Source organism: Leptodactylus fuscus, chromosome 9 (assembly GCF_031893055.1).
Source record: "Leptodactylus fuscus isolate aLepFus1 chromosome 9, aLepFus1.hap2, whole genome shotgun sequence".
NCBI lineage: Eukaryota > Metazoa > Chordata > Amphibia > Anura > Leptodactylidae > Leptodactylus > Leptodactylus fuscus.
The window spans coordinates 71,587,831-71,603,328 of record NC_134273.1 but is presented as its reverse complement, the minus strand read 5'-3'; the positions used below and the strand labels follow the sequence as shown (position 1 = coordinate 71,603,328).

General features: G+C 40.5%; 1 protein-coding gene across 1 annotated transcript in view; it reads left to right on the top strand.

The window, feature by feature from the left end:
* The window catches only part of PLPPR4 (phospholipid phosphatase related 4), a 56,507-nt gene extending 41,770 nt beyond the window's left edge, over positions 1-14,737 (top strand). Inside the window, exons 4-7 of the mRNA XM_075286560.1 lie at positions 4,320-4,515; positions 5,564-5,621; positions 10,179-10,352; positions 12,981-14,737. Of these exons, the coding sequence (XP_075142661.1) occupies positions 4,320-4,515; positions 5,564-5,621; positions 10,179-10,352; positions 12,981-14,324 (1,772 nt within the window). The 3' untranslated portion in view covers positions 14,325-14,737. The remainder of the gene's footprint in view (positions 1-4,319; positions 4,516-5,563; positions 5,622-10,178; positions 10,353-12,980) is intronic.
* Positions 14,738-15,498: the final 761 nt, after the last annotated feature.

Below are 15,498 nucleotides of genomic sequence, written 5' to 3'. Positions count from 1 at the left end.
CAAAACATGCGGAGGGAAACGTGCTGCTTGCGTTGGGTTCTGATGCATGTGCATGCTAAACTGTGAATGTAAATGCTGTGAATTTACTACCAGCAATTCCACAGTGGAAAATCTACAGTGCATATATTTCCTATGGATGTATTCATGCAGATGTGACCCTTGATCGAATTTCTATTGGCAGGGCACCAGTGCTAATACTAACTCCTGAGTCAATCAACAATGTTTTGTTATATATATGACTTTTCTGCAAACTCTCTGTCTTTTCATTTTCTCAATTCTCTGATAGAAGAGGTTTCGTAGAATAATCATGTTAAACAAATCCACTTATCTTCCTCACTTTTCATTTTGCTAAATGGATAGCTAGCCCCAAATGTCCACTTTACTCTGCTTGTTAGTCATTATCATCTCCTCTTTCCTTCTGATATGTGCTGTAGACTGTGTGTGTATTGTCCTACCCAGACTCATTGCTACTCACTATAATGTCCTGGGACCATAAGTCTCATAGATCTTTAGTATTTACTGTCCTTGTATTGCAGTGTCAAAGCATAATCATCAGTGAGACACTGTGACCATACCTCCCTATGTTCACCCCAAGTACCCACCAATACAGCATAATGTTCCCTTACTGCACCCACTCACTGCAAAACGCTCCATTACTGCTCCCAAACAGTATAATGTTCCCATAATGCTCCCATACTGTATAATTCGCCATTAGTGCTCTCACACGGCATACTGTGTGATACCAAATACAGACCACAAAGTATAATGTCTGCAAAGATCCCCTATGCAATATAAGGCCCCTTTTGTGCCCAAAGTGTAATGATTAGAGATGAGCGAGTAGTACTAGGGTATTCAAAATACTCGTACTCGATCGAGTACCACTCGCTATTCAAATGTAAAAGTTTGATGCAGAACCAGCATTAATTGGCCAAATGCTATACAGTCGGCCAATCAACGCTGGTTCTTCTCCTACCTTTAGAAGTCTTCTCCGTGCAGCTTCCCCGTGGCATCTGCCGGCTCTGAATTCACTCTGCCAGGCATCGGGCCTGGGCAGAGCTGACTGCACATGTCCACTTGTAGTGCGCGCATGCGCAGTTGGCTCTGCCCAGGCCTGATGCCTGGCAGAGTGAATTCAGAGCCGATAGACGCCGCGGGAACGCTGCACGGAGAAGACTTCTCAGAGGATCCAGCCCGACCCTCACTTGTGGACTTGGTAAGTATAATTTGATCGAATGTTGCCTACCCCTGAAACGAGCATTTTCCCCCCATAGAGTATAATAGGGTTCGATATTCGATTTGAGTAGTCGAATATTGAGGGGCTACTCGAAACGAATATCGAACCTTGAACATTTTACTGTTCGCTCATCTCTAGTAATGATACATTAGAGCCACCACATAGTATAATTCCCCCCATACCTCACAAAGATTACTGCCTCCAGTGTCTTGCCCCCACGGTATAATGTCCCTTTAGTGCTCCCACACAATATAATACTGCATTAGTGCCCCCATACAGTACAATGTTTCCGTAGTTCCCCACACAACATAATGTCCCAATAGAGCCCTTCATAGTATAAAGTTTCCATAGTGCCCCCACACAATATATAGTAATTACCCCCTTAGTGCCCCACATAGTATAATGCCACCTTATAGCTCATATATAGCAAAACTCTCCACACATTATGATGTCCCTTATGTCATTTTACAAAACAGACAACTAATACTCACCTTGCTCCATTCCGCTGTAATATGACATCGTTGCTTGCTGCTGTCAGTGGCTTGGAAATGCAGAAATGATGACGTCACTACATCTTGCTACTAACATTAGTGGAACCCTGGAAATTGAGAAGTAAAAAGCTATGGCTCCCTGTTTTGTTTTGACAGTATGTTCAACTCTTTCTTTGTCCTGAGGATGTAGATAGAGTTGAAGTTGTCACATAATGGCCACTGACCAAATCAAAGGGACAGCACCCGACATCTGGGACTGTCCCAGTGAATCCTGGAATGTAGGGAGTTAGGCTAGCAATTTAGTTAGTTAGTTAGTTAGTTAGCAATTTACAAGCTTTACAAGCAATATTTCTGAAGCATGTATGAGGAACAAGCAGTGCATTCAGCAGTGCTGCTAATAATCTAATACATTCAGTGTCACAGCAATTTTTCAATTACTGTATATTGTTCCCATGTGGAGTGGTTTTACTGTATATAGGTCAGGACATACGCACTGACCTCATTTGTTCCCCACATACAATAGTTTTAAGGGTTTTCTTGTGTCAGATATGAACCTTAATTAAAACGAAGGTGAACAATGGACTGGAGTAAATTGCATCATTACTGGGTTACATGATGAGAAACTCAGGCAATTCAATGAAGATAAAGAAGAGATTTATACGAAACCTGTCCCAAGACCACAGAACAGAGATAATAAATGACTTAGACTTGGCAAGACATTGTACAAAATGTTGGCACTTTATTAATGAAATGATCATTAATATTATCATTATGTGTTCTTTACATTCCTGCACAATACTGTACATGCCCCATTGGAGGATTTAACACTCAACCAATGCTATTAGACCTGCAAATTATTGTCACATCCCAGGAATTGTAGTTATTCTCCTAGGACGCTTCTTTATTAAAACAAAAACAGAAAAAACTTTCACCACCATTCAATATTTTTTTGGTTTTATCAGTGTTCACCGGTGTCCAGCAGTATTGAACTCCTCAACCCAAGCACACAAGTTCTCCCGATTTCCCCATATGCATGCTGAGCCCATGTGTGTGCTAAACTGGAGGAGGGAAGTAAGCGGCCGGACTACTCTGGCAGTGACTTATATCCTATGAGAACAAAGGATCAGCATATTAAAAATTCATATTAGATATAGTTGGCAGGTCTTGATAGGTTGCCAGTAGATATAACTATAAATTCAGGAACTTTCTATGGTCTGGCACTTGTCAGAAACCATGATTTCTTTACCAATACTCACTTATCTTCACATGCATGTAGTGTCCCTGCCTGCTTTTGTATTCCTGCATAAGCGCGGGTCCACATCTGCGCCCGTGCGCGCTTTAAGCAATCCAGCTGGGTTTCCGTCTTCTGCCCCGAGAAACTGGACAGGGGACAGAAACCCGTCAGTCAGTTTTCAAACCCATTCAAATGAATGGGTTCGAGAAGTGTGCACCCATGAGTTTTGTACCTGTCCGCGGCGAAACAGATTTTTTTTAACCGGACACAAAGTCTGACATGCAGGACTTGTGTCCGATTAAAGAAAAAGCGGTTTCGCCACGGACAGGTACAAAACGCTCATGGGTAGAGATGAGCGAGTAGTACTCGATCGAGTAGGTGTTCGATCGAATACTACGGTATTCGAAATACTCGTACTCGATCGAACACTACTACCTGTTCGAAGTTAAGATTCAATGCAGAACCAGTGTTGATTGGCAGAATGCTATACATTGCCAATCAACGCTGGTTCTTCTCTTACCTTTAGAAGTCTTCTCCTTGCGCAGCGTCCCCGCGTCCTCTTCCGGCCTTGAATTCACTCTGCTAGGCATCGGGCCTGGGCAGAGCCGACTGCGCATGTCCGCTTGTAGTGCGGGCACGCGCAGTCGCCTCTGCCTTGGCCCGATGCCTAGCAGAGTGAATTCAAGGCCGGAAGAGGACGCGGGGACGCTGCGCAGGGAGAAGAATCCAGCCCGACCCTCACTCATGGACTTGGTAAGTAGAATTTGATTGAATGTTGCCTACCCCTGAAACGAGCATTTCCCCCCCCATAGACTATAATGGGGTTCGAAACCCGTTCGAACAGTCGAACAGTGTGTGGCTGTTCAAATCGGATTTCGAACCCCGAACATTTTAGTGTTCACTCATCTCTACTCATGGGGGCTCACTTTTCAAACCCATTCACTTGAATGGGTTTGAAAACTGACTGCCGGGTTTCCGTCCCCTGTCCAGTTTCTCGGGGCAGAAGATGGAAACCCAGCTGGATTGCTTAAAGCGTGCATGGGTGCAGATGTGAACCCGCCCTAAGAAGTAACCTGCTACAATAAGGAAACATGGCTGGGTTTCTGACAAATATTCTGGGTTTCTGACAAAGTTCCTTTTTCAATATTTATTATACTGGCTATAATTTTACATAAGGATATGTTTTTGGCAAAAACGCCTTTAAGGATTTTTTACAGAAGATTTTAAAAATGTACAACTGATAGCAAACTCATCTTGTTCCATTGAACTCAATGGTTTAATGAGTGTTTCATGAATTTGTAATAAATGTAGTGGCATTGTAGTAACGCAGTAAATTCTCTCTCTTTGGTCTCTCTCCAAGGTGTCCATGTGTTTGGACTTTGCTCCACTGCACTCATTACTGATATTATCCAACTCTCTACCGGTTACCAGACTCCATATTTCTTGACAGTCTGCAAACCCAACTACACCTCTCTAAATATATCCTGTAAAGAAAATCCATATGTGCTAGAGGACATCTGCTCTGGCCAAGACCTTGCCATCATAAACGCTGGAAGGTAAAGTAAATACACACACATTTGTAATATTTTTCTTCTAGGGTCAAACCTTTTTAGAACACTGACACTAAGGGAAGGTTCGCACCAATACCTGGTCTGCGCTTTAGGCAATCCACCGGGTTTCCGTCTTCTGCCCCGAGAAACTGGACAGGGGACGGAAACCCAGGAGTCAGTTTTCAAACCCATTCACTTTAATGGGTTTGCAAAGTGACCGCCCCTGAGTGTCTTGCGCCTCTCTGCGGGGAAACGGTTTTTTTTTATAACCGGACACAAGGTCCTGCATGTCTGACCTTGTGTCTGGTTAAAAAAAACGGTTTTGCAGCAGAGAGGCGGAAGACGCTCACGGGCGGTCACATTGCAAGCCTATTCAAGTGAATGGGTTTGAAAACTGATTGCCGGGTTTCCGTCCCTTCTCCAGTTTCTTGGGCAGAAGACGAAAACCCGCTGGATTGCCTAATGCAGAGACTAGGCACTGTTGTGAATCCACCCTAATATTTCTTTTGTCCGGGATGTTTTATGTGAAAGTTAATTTGGACATTAGTGGAAAACAGCAAGTGTTATTTGTAGCAAAGAATGCCAACAGATTGATTTTTCCATATGCTTGAATATTCCCTTTGTAAAAAAAAATCTATAAAAATTGATTTTATATATATATACATATATATATATATATATATATATATATATATAGGGTTACCTTTGCTCATGAGTTGTGTCTGGTATGACAGGTTGGCCACATATACTTATGGATGCACCGCCATAGCAGTCGTCCTCATATACAGGAGTGGCACTGGCGAGAGCGGCGTCCATTACCAAATGCCCTCCTAATAGGTTAATTAAAACCTGGTATTTCGACAATGTTCAGCAAATCATTTGCATAAATGGTTTCTTTAAGGTTAATGCACGTTAGTTTAGAACATCTAAAAAATGTTACCAAATTCAGTAACGAATATAAGCTAATTAGAGCTTTCTTGTTGAAGCGTAATTGGTTATGTCTCCAAAGGAACTTTTACAAATACACTATAATTTTGCTTGTCTTTTTTGGCAGGAAATCATTCCCCTCTCAACATGCCACCCTGGCAGCATTCGCAGCTGTTTACATTTCTGTAAGTAGATTTTTTTTCACTCATTTAAGCCTAAAATGTAATTTTAGTGCCCCGTATTAAAGTTATACTGTCTTACTAAGTATTAATTATATTTTTTGTTTTATATATAACATATAGAGTATAGTCATGGGGTGAATGCCATTTAGTAATGTCATTCTGGGCCAATATCTATGATAAAAACTAGTAAATTTTTTCCATTCTGGTCCGATTGTATTAATAGAAATTTAATTAGAAGCAAATTTAGTAAATATTTCTTCAATCAATTGCTGAGTACTTACTAAATGCAGGAGTCCGATATTTAGTCCCAAGAAGGGGATTAGATCCCGTCCTGTAAAGATTACGTTGAGGTTTGTTGATCTCATAGGACCAGATCTGATCCAGTCCTTGACTCTGAGTATAAGACTTATGTACGTTATAGAGTTATCTACATATATCTGTCAGTCATGATATTTAGAATGACTACCAAGTAACAAATGTTAATGTTAATAAATTGCAAATGGTGGGAACTGGTAAAGCATGTGTGATGGAACGGTAAACCACTAACATGTGGGATCCATGTGGATCCCCCATTTATTTTATTAACCCATTCACCTCAATGGGTGCATTGAGTCCATGCAACCAGATATGATAGAGCAATCCATGAAAAAATGAAGTACATAGGTGCCACATAGAGATGGGCGAAGCTTGTGAGATTCATTTCGATTGATATTTGTGAGGTTTGGCCCTCCTGGTTCGCCTCCTACTGAACTTATTCAGATAGAAAAGAAAGTGCTATTATTATATACTCGGATCTCCCCAAATCCCAGAGTAAAATAGGTAGAGGCCTAGGGGAGTTGAGCAAAAATAACAAACCTACTCAATTTGCTTCACCTCCTCTGGGGATCTTTGCAGCATCTGGCGATCTCCCTCCATTCTCTTTAGGCCTCTTCTGGCCAACACTCCCACTGTGACCATTGAGGTCCAATGACAGGTGTGTGACATCAGCTGCAGGCCTGAAGAGGACGCACGATGCCAGAGAAGTGAAGTGAGTATAAGTGGGCCTCCATTTTGAGAAGGTTTGAGGAGTCCCTAGAGAATAATAGTGTCTAATGGGTGACCAATTCATGTCTTGTGTTCGGGTGAACCCGAAATTTTTGGGTTGAATCCAGCTTTACTCATTCCTAATGCCACATGGCCAATGTTGTCCGCCATTAGAGTAGGCTCTTTCAATGGGACCTGTCAAAGGGTGGAATATATAAAGCAGCAAATGAACTGTGTCTTTTTTCGAAGTTGGAAAAAATTGGCAAAAAATTAAAAAAATTCAAGATGTTTTATTGACATCCATGGTCATAGGTGCAGAAATTTTTGGATTACTTTTTGGATTCCATCTGTAACAGTGGATCAGATCCTTACGCAATTCCCACTTCCTCTACTTTAAACATATCAGCTTCAATAACTGTTCACATATATACAGTATATAAAGGCTAAATGCAATGAATATACCAACGCAGTGTGAATGTTTTACCAATAACGCAAGTCACTTGGAAGTCATTCTAAACCTGCCATACAAGTTCTGTAAAGCAGCAGATTTTGCATAAGATAACTTTAGAAGCCATAGAAAATCAGACATTGATTGACACGACGACAAGCTTTTAACGGCGCTGAAAATACATCTTTTACCCTCCTACAGATAGAACAGCTGAAACAGGAGAGGCAGGCAGCCAAAGCTCCTAACCATCAATTAATTCTTCATATTCTGCCCACTCCTACACATTAACCCGCAATGTACCAGAACCAACATCAAATAACAACTATTGGAAAAAATATATATGGCAAGTAATATACGGCACAGTTATCCTAGCTCCTGTCTACCAGCTATTCCCATAGAAGCTGCTGCTAAACAATACAACTGAGCCCAACCTGCTGAATCCTATCCCATCACCGTGACATGATAGACCATATAGTATACGTTAAAAGAAGTATGGACGCTATCGGTAAGAAATAAGATGCGGAGGACTTGTGGCATGCAGTCTTTATAGCAGGAGAAGCTGTAATGTTTCTACTTGTTCAGGTCTCTGCACAACTCTCTGCTCGCACGCAAAGGCGCAGGACGCGAATTCAGTTTGATTCTTTGCTTAGAGTTTTTTTTTTCACTGTGTGAACACTGCTCTTATTTCCTATCCTCTGTAATTGAATTTCCACCACACCCATCTCCTGCACCTTGTTTCCCTCTGTTCATCAAATAGTTAATTCTAACCTTGCCTGTGTGATTTACAGCCTGTCTTCCAATCAAGCCAAGGGAAGGTCTTTGGCTTCCTATATACAGGTCATCAGCCCACACAGCCGTGATGGCTATTGTGACTCTGCCCTGAGACTTTTTCTCTGCTAGCACCTCTTTCTGCTACTATTGTATTACTGATCTCTGACCCTTGGCTTCCCTTGTGACTATTCTCTTGGATTACGATTCTGTACTGCATTGCTTGACTGTTACCGGACCCTTGGCTAGCTGATCTCCTTTTGTTTGAATTGTCTGCATTCAGTGTTGTGACATATATAGGAAGGGCTTGTCGACCAGATGCCCTCTGCCACCTAGGGCAGTGGGCAAGCAGGTAGGTACAATAGTAGGTTTAGCTTAGGGCTCACTGACTTGTGTCATTACCTCCAGGATTCACCAGCAGCTACTGGGGAATTGCTTCTGTTGCAATTCCCTTGCAGAAGCATTCTTGACCACATCATCCACAAATTTTTGATCACATTTTTTTGGTAGCTTTATTGTGTGGCTTTTTTGTATTTTGCTCCCTTATACCCTAGTTTTACTTAAACTGCTTCAAAATCTGCCTCAAATTCCACCTGAAATCTGCCTCTCATTCATTTTAAAGGAAATCGCTGATTTTTCTAAGCTAGAGAAAAAAATAAGTGTCCTGCTCGTTCTTTAGGCGGATTCCATCTGAGAACTCCCGTTGAAAGAATGGAAGGCGAAAAAAACACCTTTTACTTCAGTGCGGAATTGGATGCAGAATTTGTTGCAGAATTTGGAATTTGGCCCTACTCAATAAAGGCAAAATGCATGGGTGTTCTTCTCCAAATTTTGAACTCTCTGCTCTTTCTATGTTGAGAAGTCAAGGAGGCGGTCCTATCAGTGACTGACATCCTCCTCTCTATTACTGTCTCTTTTTCCTTTAAATGATGATTTTATTAAATATTTAGAATATTACTCACAAAATACATAGTGCATACTAAAAATTATAATAATGCGAATAATGGAAATTTGTAAATATATTTGTGAATATGGAAACTGCCTTGAAGGAAAGATCAGACATTAATATACCGTATAGATTGTAACAATGAGCAATTACATAAAACTGCATACAATTAACTTTTATTTAGTCAGCAAGCAATTAGCACATCCCAGGAGGCATCTTATAAAGGGATAATGTTCTCATTTCCATATAGTAAAATACAAGCGGTATTTCATACATGACACTGGGACAGTAGTGGGGATTCTGCACAGCGATGCAGTAAAACTTTACTCCATAAAAGAGCAACAAATTAGCAAATCCATAGTATCTCAGCTAAAGTTCTGAGATTCCAAGGTGAGCGTGAGATGTCTGGGGCCTAACAGAACCAATTCTTATTAATATGTGTACATACACTGAGGCCTGGTTCACAACTGCGTTCAGTATTCTGTTCGGGAAGTTCACATGGAATACCAAACGCATTGACAAGTGGTGAGCTTGTGAAAGCACACGGACCCCATAGACTATAATGGAGTACGTGTGTTTTCCACGTGGTGTGCACACGAGTCATGCAGAGAGGAAAGTAGTTCATGAAGTACTTTTGTTTCTGCATGACTTGTGCAGAGACCGCCCAGAAAACACACGGACCCCATGTTGCAGAAATGCAGCTTTTCTTGTTGCAGATTTTGCTGCATTTTTTGCCAAACCCAGAAGTGGATTGAGCAGAAGGCAAAAGTATAAGAACTTCCTATATATGTCTCATTCCTCTTGTAGCCATTCTTGACTTTGACTCCAAAGAATGCAGCAAAATCTGCAACAAAAACAGTTGTGTTTCCGCAATGTTGAAAGAGGACCAACACCAACTCCAACAACTCCAACTCATTGCATTCTTCAAAAATGCTGCTCCATTGCTCCTGTACAGGTGGAATTTTTTTCTCTAGTTCCACCATTCCCAATCAATAATTTCTATTAGTCGTTGAGTGATTGGAAGTCTTGGCCCAATGGAGAATGGCCACATACTTGAAAGGTCAATTTTACCTGACCCTAAGCCATTGGTAGGAGTTCCCTATTGGCCAAAAGCAACAAGAGTTGCCTCTTTTACAATATGCTATTATAAACCTATTTCAGCCTGATCAAAGATTAGCTTGACCTCTACAAGATAAAACAAATTTCATCCAGAATCCGTCTAGTTTATTCCCATCTTCTACGCAGCATGAATGAAAGTAGAGGATCTCATGGGGAGTGATAAAATATTTCAAGGGTTTACCAGTGGCCAAGTAATGTGATGTAAATCCCGCCCTACAAATATACAATTATAATATTAGCATTCTTTTCTTTACAGATGTATTTCAATGCAACACTCACCGACTCCTCTAAACTCCTGAAGCCATTACTCGTGTTTTCTTTTATAATTTGTGGGATTATATGTGGACTTACTCGTATTACTCAGTACAAGAATCATCCAATAGATGTTTACAGCGGCTTTCTCCTGGGTGGAGGAATAGCTATCTATCTGGTAAGTATATACAATGTTATGGGCTATATAATATGCATTTGACTATAAAATACTCTCCAGGATTAAGCAAGAAAAATTTGGGAAAAAAAATTCTTATTAATTTAACATTAACGGTAGAAAAATCAAGAAATGTGGTCAACGCAACTACCTGGTATGAGAGGTAAGATAAAGGGGCTTCTTAGGTAACAGTCTGCTCACAAAGGGCACATACACAAGAAGCCCTATTACTGGTCTGCACATAGTATAACAGTATAATGTCAATAGGATTATGGCCTTCATATAGTATAATGTCCTATTGGTGTCTACACACATTATAATTAGCGTTATACCATGTGGGGGCACTAATGGAACATTATACTGTATGACAAGCAGTAATGGGGTACTATACTCTGTGATGGGCAGTAATGGGGCATTATACTGTATGGCAACCACTAATGGGGAATTGTACAGTGTGACGAGCACTAACGGAATATTACAATGGGTGACAGAAATTAATGGGGCATTATACTGTGTGACAGGCACTAATGGGGCATTATACTGTGTGATAGGCACTAATGTAGCATTGATGGCCACTAATAGGGTGATTTACTGTATGGGGGCACTAATGGAACATTTTTATGGTCAGCTTCTACTGCGGTGCCAGGGGCCTCAATTCCCGTGATCAGTGTGCACCCTGATTGCAGGCATTAGTGCTAGTGCTGTTGTATAATAGAGCAGAGACCCTGTGGCTATTGTGGACGCCATATTTAAATATACCACAATTTATAAAGTGTAGAAATTCACAATTATTTAACTCTATATTATTATGTCCCTAATATTGAAGCCTTTAAGGGGCTTCAATATTACTCCCTTGCCCTCCTTTATCTATCCTGTTATGTATATTTTATATGATATAGATTTTAATGCCTCATTAAAGGTAAAGTTTTAATATAATTTTTGCCTCTTGGCTTATTCCCATCTGCGCAGTGCTAAAACAGCGGTTACACATGGACCCTGTCGGACCCCAATAACTATAATGGGGTCTGTTGGGTGTCTGTCATTTTTAAGCTGAAGAAAATCCTCCATGCTGATTTTTGTCCTCCGACAGTTTTCAGCAGACTCTCCAAGAGAGACTCCGTGTTGTGTACGTAGCCTTACCTGCCTCTATCCAAATATCACAAGATGACCAGCTTTTAAAAACAACATGATTTTGCTATATTCTGTAGAAAAGTGATATGCTATATAATGTGTGTATCTTGGGACAAGCCTTATAGTAGTATTTGGTATACACCATAGATCATCTCTGTGTACTTTTATCTTTTGTTTATTGTTGCAGCATTACTTATAGCATTTGCACGATTTCTATATTTGCCATTGTTTTCCAGGTCTTCTATTCTACTCGCAGCCATTATATCAGTATAATAATACAGTATCAAACTTCAGGCAGAGCATAGAATGACCTTTAAAAACAATTCTTTCTTCTGCAAATCGAAACGGTTTATCACCCACTATATGTGGGCGATAAATACCCGGATGACCCATATTAAACACTCGGCATGGTACTTAGAGAATCTTAAGGGGCCACTGGGGAAGTTAAAGCGTTGAAGACAATGAGCATATTGACTATAGATTCACCTGCTGCACATAACCATATTTTTTAACAGTTCATGTGAGTCAGCCGCTCCCTTATCGGCTTTATAATAGGACAAGGAATAGAATGTGTTTCCTCTGCCATTGTGTATGGATGATTGCTTCAATGCTTTGACGACTTATTAGTTGTTACATAATTATTTGCTATTGTTTATTGCTATTTTTTCTTTTTCTTTAACCTCCTATGAATGTCTTACATAATCGGTGCTCATGTCCTATTGAAAGATGTGCACCGATTATACTAGCTTCTCGATAAAAGTTTACAAAAAATTGACAGAACAGTATAAGGACTGGTTCACATTTGCGTTTGGTAATCCGTTCAAGGAGTCCGCATAGAGACCCCCCAAACGGACTATTGAATGTATCGGCAAGTGAGCAGTGAAGCACACGGACCTCATAGACTATAATGGGGTCCATGTGCTTTCCCAGTGGTCTCTGCATGAGTCATGCGGACAGGAAAGTAGATCATAAAGTACTTTCCTGTCCACATGTTCCGTGCAGACACCACACGGAAAGCACATGGACCCCAGTCTATGGGGCCCATGTGTTTTCATAAGCTCACCGCTTGCCAATGGTTCAGTGGTCCGTTCAGGGGGGTCCCCGTGTGGACTCCCCGAATGGATTACCCAACGCAGATGTGAACCAGGCCTAATATGGGGATATGGGAAAAGATTCAGTATGTCCTGTAACTTATTTATTACATTCTCTGCTCTTACAATGCTTAGGAGTTGGCAGGCTTTCCTTTACGAGCATGGACACAAAGGTAGCTGTCAATCATCACTAGTTAGGACCGCCCACTGGACTCATAAGCTCAGAAAGAGAAGGGATTCTGGTCAATAAGTAACAAGTTACACTGGGTATTTCCTTATACAGCTATCTATAAATTTTCTCAACTAATCCTACTTTATAACATGAATATGATAGAATATTTTTATATAGTGAAAGATTCCCTTTAAGATGATGTAAGAATTTTTACCGTATCAATGTTTAATGTTCCAGGGCCTTTATGCTGTTGGAAACTTTCAGCCCAGTGAAGATAATATTCCACAGAAGCCTCCTCCTCCACTTAGGGAACCTTTAAGATCATTAACAGACATAAGTCAAGATGCAAGCAGAATATTACCTGGGAAAAATGGCAGCAGCTGTGATGGAATATCTTCCCATCCTTCTGAAAGTATCTTAAATAGAAATAACCGAGAATCAAGTTCTTTGACTAACATTAAAAGAGCAAGTACAGATGTAGAAGTTATAACCCCTCGAAGTCCCATGGGCAAAGAGAACATGGTCACCTTTAGCAATACTCTGCCCAGAGTCCATACCCCATCATTAGAAGATCCAGCAAGGAGAAATGCAACTATCCATGCCTCGATGGACTCTGCCCGATCTAAACAACTTTTATCTCAATGGAAGACTAAAAATGAGAGTCGTAAATTATCTTTGCAGGTCATTGAAACTGAATCTGGACTTTCACCACAAAGAATAATAGAAATGAGATCAAGCTCTGAGCCTGTGAGGGTTGGTGTTAATGGAGACCATATTGGACCAGGAAATCCATATCTAAAATTGCAACCTGGGAGTGTACCAGGCTGCAATAATACTGGTATCCCTGGAGGACCAAGAGTTTCTATACAATCGCGCCCTGGTTCCTCTCAACTAGTACATATTCCCGAAGAAACTCATGAAAATATCATAACTGCGTCTCCTAAATGTAGTTCGGCCAGATCAAAGTGGCTAAAGGTGGCAGAGAAAAGTGTTGCTTGCCGAAGCAATAGTCAACCAAGGATTATGCAAGTCATAGCCATGTCAAAACAGCAAGGGATGCTTCAAGGTAGTCCAAAAAGTTCAGAGGGGAGTACCGTCAGTTGTACCGGGTCAATAAGATACAAAGCTCTGACAGAACATGAACCAACAAATATTGTCCGGATCGAAGCCCATCCTGAAAATAATAGGCCGATTATCCAAATGCCTTTAGAGGGTGAAGGTAGTGGATCGTGGAAATGGAAAGCTCCTGAGAAAGGAACTTTGCGTCAAGCTTATGAGTTGAATGACCTCAACAGAGACTCTGAAAGTTGTGAGTCATTAAAAGACACTTTCGGCACTACCGAAAGAAAGCGAAGCAACATCGACAATGATCACCTTCTTCATGGAATAACCACAATACGAGTGACACCAGTGGAAGGGAGCGAAATCGGTTCAGAGACTGTATCTATATCATCAAGTCGTGACTCTACCCTAAGAAGAAAAGGCAACATCATTTTAATCCCTGAGAGGAGTAATAGTCCAGAAAGCACTCGAAACATCTTCTACAAAGGAACATCGCCAACACGCACATACAAAGAATGAGAAAAATAAGCAATGTTTCCACTGATATTTTTTCTAGAGTGTATTCAACTTTGATAAAGCTTGTGCTCTTATTAGTTTGGAGATAAAGAAGAAAATGATCTTACACGTGCCAAAATTACCAATGGTCAGATGGTCTGTGGATAAAAAAATACGGACATGGACAATAAAATATCACAAACTTGTGCCGATGGGACAAAAATAGGACAAAAAGCACAATGCAAATCTATGAAACCATCGCGAAGGAATCAAAGCATCATACAATCAGTCACTTTACAAAATTTACTTAAAAAAAAAAGCAAATATCGGGAGAAGAAAAAGGAGGAAGATACATAGACACTTTATTTCATGAATGTGCCAAATTTGAAATATTCTGGTCCTTAATCTCAGAAATTGTTTCAATTGCAAAAAATAAATAGCAACATTTTCGTTAATGTAAAATATTTACTTTTGCAGATTCTAAACTAACACGAGGAGTTGGTGCTTGTCACGAGTCTAGATAGCATATCTGCGCAAGCACATTTTTACGATATAGTTCTTTTGAGAGTTCTTCTGCTAGGACAGTAGTGGCTGCCTTTGTACAGAATACGACATTCAGCTCTGTAATTGTGGATTAATCGCACTTGACTTACAAGAATTTTGTGCAGATCTGTCCTCACGGTTTACTTTGACAAAGTGTGGGTGTAATTCACTTACAATGGTATAATTGTTTTATTTTGTTAGCTAGTTCTTCTGTGACCTGCTTATTATTAGGAGTGCACATCATACTCAAGAAAAGGTGCTCAACAGTGGAGACTTTCATACGTTCTGGAGGTCTCACCACTTTCCATGATTGTTCCTCTTTCATAATCTCATAAAAACAGGGTTTGAGAAAAAGTTTGTAAAAATAATCATCGTGGTGACCTACGGTGGTCATAAAATATTCATCATGGTGACCTACGGTGGTCATTGGTTCCTAGAGAGAGTATGACATATAGATAACACTGCCAGACCAAAATAGAGAAGATGAAAAAGTTATATTTTCTGAGTATAAATGTAGAGATATAAAGATTATAGTCATGTCGAAACCGGTAGCACGTTTACAAAATGTGGAAAATAGGTACAAAAATTCTAAAGGAATATGTTAGTGGTATATGCCGTGGTAAATGTGTGGACGTTGCTACAAAAGAAGCCGAAG